General features: G+C 44.5%; 1 protein-coding gene across 1 annotated transcript; it reads right to left on the bottom strand.

The window, feature by feature from the left end:
- Window positions 1-1,645: 1,645 nt before the first annotated feature.
- On the bottom strand, window positions 1,646-9,712 carry LOC143804933 (tetraspanin-36-like). The gene is made up of 7 exons (XM_077283560.1): window positions 9,555-9,712; window positions 7,106-7,297; window positions 6,348-6,422; window positions 4,168-4,263; window positions 3,713-3,859; window positions 2,501-2,584; window positions 1,646-1,926 (listed from the first exon to the last, which is right to left on the bottom strand). Exons 1-7 carry the CDS (start codon window positions 9,612-9,614, stop codon window positions 1,858-1,860), a joined length of 723 nt encoding a protein of 240 aa, XP_077139675.1. The 5' UTR covers window positions 9,615-9,712; the 3' UTR covers window positions 1,646-1,857.
- Window positions 9,713-14,908: the final 5,196 nt, after the last annotated feature.

Raw genomic sequence — 14,908 nt, 5'->3', positions numbered from 1 at the left:
GGCCAATGTAGAGAGGCCAGGAAACAAGCGAACAACTTCAACATTCTTGCTCATGCTCGTTTAGCAGCCTGGACTCAGCACATGTAAATGCAACCAAGATGTTTGCAATGGTGCAGTGGTTAAGATTTAGGGCCCCACTTGTCTTAAAGTTGGCCCTGCTGGTGACAGATTTTGCTTTAACACCCCAGTCCAATTTCGGAGGAATGTTAAAAACTGCTTTTTGTTTCATTACACTACTGAAGTGCTAACAATTTGGAAATCAACCAAATAATGTGCAAACAAGACAGTTTTCTTGTGTGACAAAGTCGGCCACAATTTGAAATATCTTGGTGGCAGAATTAAGGGAAGCCACTGAAGAGAGTTTTACGGTTACCGCTACTCCGATGGATCACAACACTAATATGCATCCTAGAGATTACCACCATGAAGCAGAATGGGAAAATAACCTTACGATGGTTTTTATGGTCTCCATTTTGACCTTTAATCATCAGTTCAGATCCTTTTAGATAGGTTTTGGTTTCCTATGCTACAGAATTGACAAATGCTGCAAAACCTTCACCCACCCAATTTCCCCATTTAGGACTGAAGAATCTCTTACTCTCCAAGATCTTAGTTAGCATTCATGACTGGCCTGTGGGTAAGAAAAAAAAAAAAAAAATTTTTATATATATATATATATATATATATATAATTTTAAAGCTGCAGTAGCATCATACGCAGTGAAGAAGTGGGCGACCGCACGCCATCTCACAGTCTATACGTCTCCATACACAGCCTCATATGTTGCAGACACTACACACGCCAGCCCTCCTCTGACTAGTTCTCGTGGGTGTCCTGCATCGCTGTATCACAGTCTCTGTACTCAGTCGTACACAGTTCAGGATATCCTCCGGATAGCAGCCGGGCACCATATCCACCTGTTTGCAATCGTTGCACATGCTAGTCCTCTTTCGGGCACAGGACATCCACCTCTGGGCACAGGACTGTCCACATCCGAGACCAGTACCATGGACGACTTGCATCTGTGTACGCTGCGGGTGCCAGGCTATTCAGCTGCCCTAGGTGCTGGCTCCACTTCCATGCACTCTGCAGACCAGCACACACCACACTGACACTGACGTGCACCTGGCACAACCATACCCCTTACTGCAGGGTTTTTAAACACACACAAACCTGTGGCCTTCAGCCACCTGGAAAACCCGGACCGGAAATCCGTGACTCATGCACACTTAGGGACTTCATCCATCTGCATGCACATTCTGGGGAGAACAAACAGCGCCCTCTAGCTGTATCAGAGGCCACAGCCATATATGTTTCCAGATTTCTGGGAAAAATGCAATAAAAGAGCACTGGTCCATGGTCTCTAGAATCCAACCCAGTTTTGTGTTACTGCATCTCCTCTAAATATCTGGACCTTACACCACTGCATCTTCCACCCTGGATTGCAGCTGGACAGGCTAGAGAAGAGGATAGCGAGTAACCCATCTACCATTGTTTGTACAGACATCCATGCTCACGTTACTCAGACCCATCGGCGAGATAGGAAACATCCCAATATCTCGGGAAACACAACCAAGTTGTGACTTATCCCATCACAAGGCTTTTAAGTAAGATCAGCCCATTGAAAACAATGTTCAAACATAGGTTTTTATTTCAAAAAAGTGGAACAATCCCGTGCACTCCCCTATATACATAATAAAAATAGTCAGTGTATTTTCTGAAGTATCCAGTGCTACCGTCCAATGAAGGAAACATTTCGGAAGCTCTAGATTAACATCCTAGCGTCACAGCCTCCGGTTGTACATCCATGTTTTCTTTGCACTTCTGTATCTGCCTAGAGGATGTTCTGGAGCAGTTCTAGAGCACTTGGTATCCTTCTCTGGCATTTCTACGATTGATGACGCACAAGCTTATTAAAGCAAGGAGCTGGAAAATTACAAAATAAAAAAAATTCAGTGAGATTAGGATGCACTGATACATTAGGAAATGTTAATTACTGGTCCCTAAAAGTGTTAGTATGATGCAATAGGCAGTTCATTCCACTTTCTCAATTACTAATGAGATCCTTCATCAGCAGCTACATGAACATTCATACTAGCCAGGCATGATTAATGGTGTATTCTCCCACCCAAGTAAGTGCTTTAGAACTTTGTCTGCCAGTCTCTGAAAAATTCACAATTTCAGTAAAATTAAAAGCTAAACTCTGCCTGCTGCCACTAGAGGGAGCTCCCCGAAGAAGAATTTTATAGCTCCCATTGAATGTGATAAGTGTCCCCCAGTGGTAGCAGCAGTCCCAAGTAGCCAAAATTGGATTCTCCTTTCAAAGGGAAACCAAGTTATACAGCAAAAATCTTTAAAAACAAAACAAAACACACTTTTCCAAGAGTCAGAAGGCATGAAATTCTTGCCCCAGCTGACACTTCAAGGCCATTTGGCCACACAAGATTCTAATGAGTCCTGGTTCCAAACATTTCTTGTTCTGTTCCTTCTCTGCGCTTACCTCAAGGACAGCAAAGCCAAGTATCACCAGCATGGAGAAGCCAAGTACTCGATTTAATACAGTCTCCAGTTTCTCTTCACAGCCCTATAAGTTATAGGAGGGAATAAATTAAAACTTCTGACATGTAGAAAAATATATGTCTGGCCTTCGGGCCATCTAACAAGACATGCACAATGCCAGTCAGCTGCCACTAAAGTAGTCTTTTGTAATATGACACGCCCTGTACTAATACATAGACAGCACAAAGTGACGTGACACATGGCAGCACTGTCTGCAGTCTCTACAGCCTAGCGACACAACGAGGTGAAACGCCATCACCGAGACTTCCATAAGACACTTCAGTGTCATTGTAGCAGCTGCACCTATAGGGTTTAGCCATCACATGCCTTCAAATTTGGTAGAAATCGGGTACATGTCCAGTGCGATAGCCATAGGCAGTCACAACCAGGTCTCTGGTGTCGTGTTGGAAGGGCCTTTGTGGTCCATCAGGAACAAGCATCATAAGTGGCACACGGCAGGTGGGGACAGAGGCTACATCACTATATGATAGTCTTGCACACAGATTCACATCAGAGACTTGATCGTTTTGTCAGCGGAAACAGTCATCGTTTACACCACTCTGGTTCTTGAAGTTACTGATTTCTTTAAAATAAAGTCTGCCCTTGCCTTTAATTGTTACCCTTCTCACACATTTCCTAGAAAAGACAGGAGTGGTCTACTTCTACAATCCTCTGGTACCAGTGATGCCAGGTCTCCCTGTGATCGCTGAAAAATGGTTATGCCACGTGATCACTGCAACAAATCAGCAGCTGGTGATGGGCTGCAGCCCATCAGTGGCCACCTATTGGCTGTAGCTCACACTGCATATCACACAGGCACTGGGAGACTCTACAATCACTGGCAATGGAGTACAAGGCAATTGTTGTGTTTTTTTTTCCCCCTTCATATTAGAGTTACTATAGCATTGAGGAAAAGGTGCAGTGGACAACTGTGAAAGAGGGGACATCACCACAATCTTACGAACACTTCAAAGCCAAAAATTCAGGACAACAATACTCGTTCTTGGCCATGGCTTTTTTTGACGCCCGCCCCATGAAGTTTGATTCACGAGACTATTCGTAAACCATATGTAACCATGTTTTTATTTGGCGTTAGCAATTTTTTCAGCCCCCCTGAGTAGTCACCTTATTTCTCAGACGTTCACCATCCTACCTGGGTGTTGATCTTGTTGAGGGCGTCCAATTTGCCCTGACAGTCCGTCTCGTTCTTCTTGCAGCAGCTCACGGGCACGGTGTGGTTAGTTTGGAACCAAGTTGTGTTCTCCCAACTGCTGTAGTTCCTTATCCCACAGCACTGCAACTATACAGATAACGGAAAATCAGAATAGTGGTCCCTTCTGCCCCCCCCTCCATCAAGTTTGGATCACCAGATAAGCTTAGAGTTTAGCTACCCCCCTTCCACCACACACGTTATGTCGGTGCATATTTCTTCCCCATAAGACATGGCCATTGACTTCCCACCAGCTTGATCCCAGTCCCATTTAATAGAATTTGTATTTCTTATTTTAGGCCTGGTTGTAATAAGAAGTTGGCTCTGGCAGGTTTATCATTGTGTGAACCGGTTGGGATATAGGAAACATGGGGTTAAGGTCCCACTTGCCATCATACCTCTTCTTGGATGAAATCCACAGCGGAACTTTCCACATTTTTCCCATCGTATTTTTCAAACAAAACCTTCATATTTTTCTGAAGTTCTGGATCAATCTAAATGCACAAAGGAAATTGTGATAGTAGTAAAATCATTAAGATCTTTGGTGAGAAATTGTGGGAAAGATGCTAGCTATTAAGATTTTATGCAAACACAGAAGTGTTGATTCCGTGCTAAAAATCAACTCAATATTTGCTGTGACCGCCCTTTTGCCTTCATTATTTCTTCTCAGTACTTTTACTTGCAGTGTTTGAAGGAACTCAACATCTTGAAGAACTGACCCCAGATCTTCTGTGGATGTCACTTGTGCAAATCCTTCTGTCTCTTCACGTGATCCCAGACAGACTGGATGATGTGAGATCCGGCCCCCGCAGAACCATGATCACCACATCCAGAAATCCTTGTTCTCTACTCTGAAGACATTTCTTACTGACATTGGCGGGTGGTTGTTCTGATGCACAATAAATTTCGAGCCGCTCAGCTCAGACACCTCCCTGATGGCTAAGCATCTGCCTGTATTTCTAAGCAATGGAGGAAACCACAAGTCCTGACCAAATCCTCAACTCCATTTGCTGGAAGGCAGCCCAAACTTGCAGGAGCCACCACCGTGCTTCACTGCCACCTACAGACTCAATTACCCTGTACACTAAGCCCACAAGAGGCAGGAAGAAATTAGTGTTGCTTCCAAGGCATTAAGCAACCAAAATTGCTTTCTGTTACAGCCAAATATTTCACATTGCGCTTCTTCAGGGCAAAGCACCTGGTACCATTTTTCATAGTCGAGTCACATCCCCTTGCATCTATGACAAACTTTTGGCCAGATATCTCTGAACAGCAGATTGATGTAGCTGAATACCACTTGTTGCTGCCAGTTCTGAGCTGATGGCACTGATGGACATCTTCCAAAGAAATAGTGCAGCAGCTGAAATAATGCATGCTTACTTCCCTTTGAATTCAGAACAAGGAATCTTGAAAGTGATTCAGCCCCCACAGATCCCTGATCTAACATCAACCAGTCTGTCTGGGATCACAAGGAGAAGGATTTGGACAAGTGATATCCACACAAGATCTGGGGTCAGTTTGTGAGAGGTTTGGAACAACCTCCTTTAATAAATGAGCTTAGAGGAATTGATGCCGCTTTGAGAGCAGAGGATGGCCACACCAGATATTGATGGTATGTTGAATTAACACAAGAGATATAGATATATTTTTATAATGAACACGGAAAAAAAAAACCACACCTGGTAGGGTCCCCAGCAATTATAACCATCATTCCACAGATAAAGGAGTGGGTCAAATACATCCTCCAAGACATTGGGAGCGATAGAAAATGAAAATTGGTGTTTGCTAAGAAATCTAATCCTTTTCTTAAGAAAGCCGACTGCAAGAGTTCCTCCTTACATCTAATATATAATTGCCTAGAATACTACTTCCTGCAATTTGTGCCAACTTCCGTGGCTATGTCCGGAGCTGAGTGATGTCACCAGTGTCCTACACCCAGGCAGAGCACAGTGGCCCCAGGCAGAGCACACACCAAATCGGAGGCCGAGGAGCCCCGCCCACCAAATCGAAGGCCGAGGGGCCCCGCCCACCAAAAGTAAGCGCGCCCCCGGGTGCAAAAGTAAGCGCGCCCCCCAGTCCCGTGTGTGAAAAGTGCTGCTGTAAAGCTGGTAGTGCTGTTCAAGCACCATGTATTTCCTTCAGGAAATGCCCATCTAATATATAATTGCCTAGAATACTACTTCCTGCAATTTGTGCCAAGAAAGAACATACCAATATACATAGTTATTGATACATATTATTTATTATTTACATTATTGTTCTTAAGCAAAGAACCGTTGTTGTGGCATTTGCCACAACACGCAAAGTTGTCGTCTGATGTCTTTCATTACTCCCCTCATAAGCATGTTCATGGATCCTGTGTAACTGTACCTTAAATAACAAGAATTGCCAAGAGCTGGTGAGTGCAGCCATTTTTTGTTCTTTCTTACTATTATTTATTAATTGTATTATTCTTACATTTGAATAAATAAAGTATATATGGATTCTAGACTCCCGATTCTTTAGAATCGGGCTGCCATCTAGTAAGTAATAATTGGCAATGCCCTGCAAGCTGCTTGCTATTACTGTTCTCACTCACCTTATCCCTGTAGACAAGTCCCAAGACCAGAGCGACCACTCCTGCAGCAAATATGATGGAGATCAGGGTGATGAACTGGAAAAGTGGAAATATAACACGTTACATTGTGCCTATGACTTACAGCACAGGAGACCAGAGATAGCAAGACTCATCCAAATAATCTGCAGATTTATCCCCATCCCCTGCAGTGAAGGCTGAGGGTCTGCTCGGACTTGAGGTCAGAAATGATCTTTAATTTCCTTGCGGCACCACCAATAGGCCAATTACACAGACTGGCTAAGTAATCCACTCTGCAGGTCTTGGCCTGTCTCTGCTCTGGCCTGTAGATTAGGAACCACACCATTAATTTGTAATTCCTTCATTTTTGTAAAATTCGAAACCCCCTTACCACCTTCCTGCTTTATTACCTATATCTGTTGTGAAGCAGGTGTATGCAACAGGCTCAGGAGCCAAGCTTGTGCCAGAGGGCAGGCACTGAAACTTTTGGAGCTGCCATAGAAAAACCTCTGGACGATCCATTTTACCGTTTGACATTCTAAAAAGTCACTGCATAGAGCAGGAGCAGCTGCCAATCACAGCAGGACTCCCCATAGAGGAAGCAGAGACTATTACAGTATGACTGCTTGTTCACTGTATAAGCAGCACTGATAGTGCTTCCTCCTCCATACCCTGTAATCATGTGATCATTAGAGCTGGAGCTTCTGGGTCGATAGAGAGTGTTTAAAGAGACGGGAATATCATAGTGAGGAAATGCTTACACATCCGAGGCCACAGCAGGACTCCTGTATGGCGGAGATGCATCCCACCAGCCCGATGATGAACATGACCACAGCTGTACCCAGGATGATGATGGCGGGGAGCATAACGTAGGCATTATTCAGGAAGCTCTCGTATTGCTTGTAGGTGACAATGATATTTATGCCGACATAACCGAGAGCTGCCGCAGCCGCCTGGAAGACAAAAAGAAATGAACATCTACAAGTTACAGGAAGTAATTGAATCCATATACAGTAAACTTACAAACAAAGTGGAATTTTTTTTTAACCAACATTGTTGACAACATCAGTTCACAATATCAGAACAGCCATGTCCTCCATATGCATGTGCACTGGGGTGTGTCCATTTTAAGTGCATGGTCACGCCCAGAGCACTTGCACCCTGGTGCTCGGATGTGATTTTTCTCATTGGCGGTTATTAAGGATTATATTGTGACAGTCAAGTATCATTATCCTGTAATTGGCACCTGTTGTATCACATGGTTGACAGAAGGGAGGAACGGTCACATTTCCCCTCACGTGTGATGTGTCCTGGACTTTGTACTCGTCGCCATAAATTACATTTTAATTGTTAAACAGTCACCTGACATCAGGGTAATCAGCAGACGTTTCCTGCACCTGGTAACAGCACGGAGCCCTCCTGTGCCCAAAGTCTGACCCCCACTATTATATGCTTCAGTTCCCAAATCATAGTAGCTACAAATCACAGACGTTCACTCTGCAATATAGGAGAGTGCATCTCCATTCTGCACAGACTTGTTAAGGCACAGGCCTCAAGTATGGAAATTTGTGCATTTCTCATTATTGGAAACCTGGTAATTTAATGCCAATAAGTCTCCCAGAAAGCCTAAAATTAAAGTCCGTGCCCATCACAGGATACTACATAGATACAGCATGTGTTACTGCTGATATTTTGAATGAGTCACAAGATAATATCTAAGAAAAGGGTCTTTCCAGAGAATGTGCCACATCTGCCAGACTTTTATGGCACAAATCTTAAGTTCTGATCTCTTTGGATCACAGTCCTAGTATGGACCCAAACTTTAAGTTTCACCAGGGGGTCTCTGGACCTTATATATGCCGGTGGGGTTGGTCATGAGAAGCTGCATTAGTGCAGAAATCATGGTCCCTTCTTTAGCGTACATATACAGATTTTTAAGTTGACTGTCCTCGATCCAAGGGGAAAAAAACAAACAAAAAAAAAAAAACCTGCAGCTGCCATAAGATCTCATCCAGTTCTCAGTGCCTCTATAAATGCAGTCTATGAAGTTAAGCTTTTGGATAGGAGTCACGCCCTCTAAAAGTATGTACATGGGGTAAATATAGGTTTTTGCAGTTCAGTAGATTTTAAACTAAACTTTACCTTTCGCCTGTACTGCTGGAGAATGAGTCAACTGAGAATCTGTCAGCGATCTCATTGTACTTTATGCTGAGGGGCAAGGAGATTCCTAGGCCTCCAGTGGTCATAGATTACAGACCGAGCCCGTGGACTGGAGTCATGTGAATTAAATTCATCTCTATAAGCAGCAGCTCCAGGGCAATTAGCTTATCCTATAATCACCATTTATACAGAAAAGGGTTAAAGAGAAAAAAAAAAAAAAAAAAAAAAACACCTAAGAACTCTAAAATGGAGCAAAGATCAATCCAGGAACTGAAAGGGGATCACACTGCTTACATGAATGCGGTCGGGGCGGTTTCAACATAAACAGGAACCACGAGCAACATTCTCCAGAAAGCAGTAGAGTCACAGGCTAAAGTCACATGAGAATTAGTCAGTGTTCACAGGTCACCGATGGGGTCAAATTTAAAGGGGTATCACCACCACCAAGTCCTACCCCAATAAGTGATATCCGAGCATGCTCGTGTGCTAATCGAGTGTCTTCAGATATCATGTTGGAGTCCCCGCGGTTGTTGGGCAGCACACAAGCATGCTCAGATAACACCTTATCCAAGCACGTTCACTCATCACCAATCCCAATATGTACTATGTATAATTATATTAGCAAATACCTCAAATTAGAAATGGGGTATATAGTTGTTGACTTGGGGTTGTTGTAGGAGATTTTCGCATTAAAGACTATTCCTAGGTCTAAAGACCCCCCCCCCCCCTCACAATATGTAGCTAATGGAAGTTGTTCTGATTAGCCATGTTGCTTACCCCATGGGCAGGGCATTGCAGTAGCTTGAATATACATAGTTACGATCAAAGTTATTTTGATGCCCTGCACATAGGGTAAGCAACATGGCTAATCAGAACAACTATACTACATTTCTAATTGTAATACTAGCAAATTCTTCCATTAGCTACATATCGGGAGGTGGTTCTTCAGACATAGAAATAGCCTTTAATGCAAATATCTCATAACAACCCAAGGATATGGAGAGATATATATATATATATATATATATATACACACACTGATGTACTTACCAAGAAGAGCAGGCTGAGAAAGACCAGGAAGGTTTTGGAAGTGCAGACACCCAACCCCATGATGTGACTGCTGCTCCAGGGACTGCACAGAGGACTGTCGCTCTCCCCTCCCAGCCCAGTAATAAAGGCTCAGGATCCCGCGTGTCCCTGCCCCACACCAGCAGTCACATGCCACTCCACCCGCCCACTTCCCAAAGGTACAAAGGACTCGTTAACGCTCAGCGAGCAGCAGATGCGATTTATTAGACTTGTGAAAGTGAATTATAATTATTATTTTTTTTTTTTTTACAATTTTATATATAAGATAGTGGCAGCCTCCATGTGGGCGTCCCTGGAAGAAGACACTTGTTACTTCTTTGAGCTACTTCTCGACTTTTGAACCTTGAAGCAATAATAAGAAGTTTAACCCCTTCATTTTTTGCAATTCTGACCAGTGTCCCTTTTGAGGTAATAACTCAGGAACGCTTCAACGGATCCTAGCGATTCTGAGAATGTTTTTTCGTGACATATTGGGCTTCATGTTAGTGGTAAATTTAGGTCGATAATTTATGCGTTTATTTGTGAAAAAAATCGGAAATTTGGCAAAAATTTTGAAATTTTTGCAATTTTCAAATTTTGAATTTTTATTCTGTTAAACCACAGAATTATGTGACACAAAATAGTTAATAAATAACATTACCCACATGTCTACTTTACATCAGCACAATTTTAGAAACAACATTTTTTTTTTGCTATAAGATAGATAGATAGATATAAGATAAGATATAAGGGTTAAAATTTGACCAGCAATTTCTCATTTTTACAAGAAAATTTACAAAACCATTTTTTTTAGGGAACACCTCACATTTGAAGTCAGTTTGAGGGGTCTGTATGGCTGAAAATACCCAAAAGTGACACTATTCTAAAAACTGCACCCCTCAAGGTGCTCAAAACCACATTCAAGAAGTTTATTAACCCTTCAGGTGTTTCCCAGCAGCAGAAGCAACATGGAAGTAAAAAATGAACATTTAACTTTTTAGTCACAAAAATGATCTTTTAGCAACGATTTTTTTATTTTCCCAAGGGTAAAAGGAGAAACTGGACTCCGAAAGTTGTTTTCCCATACCCCATATGTGGGGGAGAACCACTGTTTGGGCACACGACAGGGCTTGGAAAGGAAGGAGCGCCATTTGACTTTTTGAATGAAAAATTGGCTCCGATCTTTAGCGGACACCATGTCGTGTTTGGAGAGCCCCTGTGTGCCTAAACATTGGAGCTCCTCCAGAAGTGACCCCATTTTGGAAACTAGACCCCCCAAGGAACTTATCTAGATGCATAGTGAGCACTTTGAACCCCCAGGTGCTTCACAAATTGATCCGTAAAAATGAAAAAGTACTTTTTTTTTCACAAAAATTTTCTTTTAGCCTAAATTTTTTCATTTTCACATGGGCAACAGGATAAAATGGATCCTAAAATTTGTTTTACAATTTCTTCTGAGTACACCGATACCTCACATGTGGGGGTAAACCACTGTTTGGGCACACGGCAAGGCTCAGAAGGGAAGGAGCGCCATTTGACTTTTTGAGTGAAAAATTAGCTCCAATTGTTAGCTGACACCATGCCACGTTTAGAGAGCCCCTGTGTGCCTAAACATTGGAGCTCCCCCACATATGACCCCATTTTGAAAACTAGACCCCCCAAGCAACTTATCTAGATTCATAGTGAGCACTTTGAACCCCCAGGTGCTTCACAAATTGATCCGTAAATATGAAAAAGTACTTTTTTCCACAAAAATTTTATTTTAGCCTCAATTTTTTTAATTTTTACATGGGCAACAGGATGAAATAGATCCTAAAATTTGTTGGGCAATTTCTCCTGAGTACACCGATACCTCACATGTGGGGGTAAACCACTGTTTGGGCGCACGGCAAGGCTCGGAAGGGAAGGAGCGCCATTTGACTTTTTGAATGAAAAATTAGCTCCAATCGTTAGCGGACACATCGCATATTGAAAGTATGTAGTGTATGTCAGGTTAGTATGTGGTGTAGTGTACGTCAGGTTGGTGTGTGTTGTGTAGTATACACCACACACACACACCAACCTGACATATACTATACCACACCACACACCAACCTGACACTACGTCAGGTTGGTGTGTGTGGTGTAGTGTACGTCAGGTTGGTGTGTGGTGTAGTGTACATCAGGTTGGTGTGTGGTGTAGTGTACGTCAGGTTGGTGTGTGTGTGGTGTAGTATACACCACACACCAACCTGACGTACACTATACCACACACCAACCTGACGTACACAACGCCACACACACCAACCTGACACGCTATGTCAGGTTGGTGTGTGTGGTGTAGTGTACGTCAGGTTGGTGTGTGTGGTGTAGTGTACGTCAGGTTGGTGTGTGGTGTAGTGTACGTCAGGTTGGTGTGTGGTGTCGTATAGTGTACGTTAGGTTGGTGTGTGTGTGGTGTATTCTACACCACACACACCAACCTGACGTACACTACATTAAACATCAACCTGACATACACTACACCACACACACCAACCTGACGTAGTGTGTCAGGTTGGTGTGTGTGGCGTAGTGTACGTCACGTTGGTGAGTGGTGTGATATAGTGTACGTCAGGTTGGTGTGTGTGGTGTTGTGTATGTCAGCCTGGTGTGGGTGAGTCCATGTCAGGATGTGTTTAGTCAATGGACATGTGGTGAATTCTGAAGCATTCATTCACAGTCCAGGTTTGTCAGGACACGTTTCACATTGGAAACGAGTTGTTTTTCTTGTCCCCCTTTTATAGCACACTCGGCACCATTTTCTTATCCCCCTCTGGGAAAATGTTGCCCTGGTACCATATGGGAGACTTGAGTTCCAGAGGTGCTGGGGCCCGCTCCTTCCTCGCCTCCAAACATCAGGGCCTTTATCACCGCCTCCTGGAACAGAAGGAAGGTGTTGTTGGTCTGACCTGCACATCGTGATAGCACGTATGCGTTATACAGTGCCATTTTTACGATGTGCACAGCCAGTTTTTTATACCACACCTTCATCTTCCGCATGGCACTATAGGGCTGGAGGACTTTATCAGAAAGATCAACTCCCCTCATGTGTTTGTTGTACCCCAGGGCAGAGTCCGGTTTGTGGACCTGTGCTGGGGTATCTCGACAGTGGTGGCCGTGGTGCCGGGACCATGGATTGTTGTCAAGAAAAAGACATCCCTTTTGTCTTTGAACTTGACCACAAGCATGTTGCCGCTACATTGGGCTCAGCTCTCACCCTTTGGAAGGGCCAAATCCCACACTATTTTCCCACTCACCCCCAGAGCAGGTGGACATTCTGGGGGCTGGATCCTGGTGTCCTTTCCTTGATAAACTCTAAAGCTGAGAGTGTACCCTGAGGTACTCTCACAGATCTTATAGAGCTTTATCCCGTACCTCGCCCTTTTGCTTGGCAGGTACTGACAGAACTGAAGCCTCCCTTTGAAGTTAATGAGGGATTCATCCACACAAATTTCCCTTTGGGGAATGTACACTTCAGCAAACTTGTTGCTGAAGTGTTCGATGACCGGCCGAATTTTGAACAGTCTATCAAAATTCGGGTCATCGCGGGGAAGGATGTCCGTATTGTCCCTAAAGTGGAGAAATTTATGAATCGCCTCAAAACGTTTGCGAATCATAACCATGCCATATATTGGAATTTGATATAAAATATCAGTGGATCGCCCCCAGGCGCAGGGCAATGGGGTACTCGGCATCGGGTCCCTCGGTCTCGGTTCTGGGGATGTCACGGTGGCCCGACCCGGTCCGTGGCCCTTTGAGGGACGTCCAATTAAAGGTGTAAGTTTGTACGGTGTTCGTGATGCCAACTGTGGTATTCGGTCAGGGTGACCGACGCTGCTTAGGGGTCCGCTGGGGTGATGGAATGGCAGCTAGATGGTATATCTTCCCACAGGTGAAGTATGTCCCCAGGGCTTCCCAAGATGTGTAGATGGTGATGGTGGACGTTGTAATGCGCGATGAATAACGAGGACACAAAGGTTACAGTCTCTTTAGCTTTTACTGTAGACTTCAGCGTCCGCAGACCAGAGTACCGCTCACGGGGCTGGCTGAGTCCGGCCGGTCCGAAGGCACATCCAGATTTCCCTTAGCCAGGAGGAAATCAGTAGCCTTCCTACTAGCGCCTGTGTGTTGTAGTACCTCCCTGCTGAGCACCACGGGAAAGTCCTCACAACCTTTGTAGATATTTCTGATGTTCTCTCTCTCTGTCCCCCAGATGATATGGATAGGACAACCCGTTTGACGGGGTAGGCCTGGAGTTAATTTATAGGGACCCTAGTGACGCCCCTCTCCCACAGTTGCCTCCGTGTCTTCTTAGGTATTTAGGTTGGGCAGCCAACTTGGAATTGACTGTCCTGCCGTTGTCTGGAGTAATGCGTAGAGTCAGTACTCCCTCGGTGTTCCGGCCACCGGCTACGCGCCTCGGAAGGAGGCTGCCGATCTCGGGGAAGGACTCCTCCCGGTATTATCTCCTTGTGCTGTGACTTCGGTTCTCACTTTCCACAATATACTTTGCTTCGTGTCCTTTCTTAGGATGCTGCCGCAATGATGTGCAGGCGCAGCTCCGTAACGTTCTATCTCTTGCTAGGCCTCTATCAGGATCCCACCCCTGACAGGACCTCTCTGGGTCAAACCCAGGCTGCTTCTCCCTCGATGTTATCTGGTCGAAGCCCAGTCTGCTTCTCTCCTCACTTCCTATCCAACCCACCAGTTTTACCCGTGTGTGAGGAGTGCCCTAGTAGATAGCTTTGCCCCCCCCTGGTGGCCTGGAGTGTAAAGTGTAGTGTGTGACTGTAATACCTGGCAAGGTGAACTCCTTTAGTACCATCAGACGTAACATCACTCCCCCTGGTGGAAGAGTGACATTACTGCAACGACCAGGACTCTGGGGCGCTGCATCAGTACTCCAGTATTGGCGAATTTCTGGTTTCTTCACAATCCCCATGTGAAGGACCAGTCCCCAATATTTCAACATTTCTACAGAGTCAACGGGACTCCAATCAGAAAATGATGAAATTGGGTTTTGGGCAAAAAATTGCAGGGCATACAAGTTTGTTTGCTCCACCATGAGACTGATGATTAACTCCGAGAAAAAGACTTTGAAAAAGTCTATTTCCCTGAGGTTGGCAGTCTCGAATTGGATTCCTGATTGGGGAATTAATTCAGGAATCCGTGGAGCAAAATTTTCAGGCACAGGGGTCTAGATGGGGGCACTAGTGCTAGGTTGGGCGTGACTAGCACTAGGTTGGGGGTTACTCACACTTGGCTGTGTGTCATCTCCCCTGGGCTCCGGCTCTCCTCCCTTGGGCTCCGGACGA

This window comes from Ranitomeya variabilis, chromosome 1 (assembly GCF_051348905.1).
Source record: "Ranitomeya variabilis isolate aRanVar5 chromosome 1, aRanVar5.hap1, whole genome shotgun sequence".
In the NCBI taxonomy this organism is placed as follows: domain Eukaryota; kingdom Metazoa; phylum Chordata; class Amphibia; order Anura; family Dendrobatidae; genus Ranitomeya; species Ranitomeya variabilis.
This window is presented reverse-complemented; position numbering and strand designations above follow the sequence as displayed.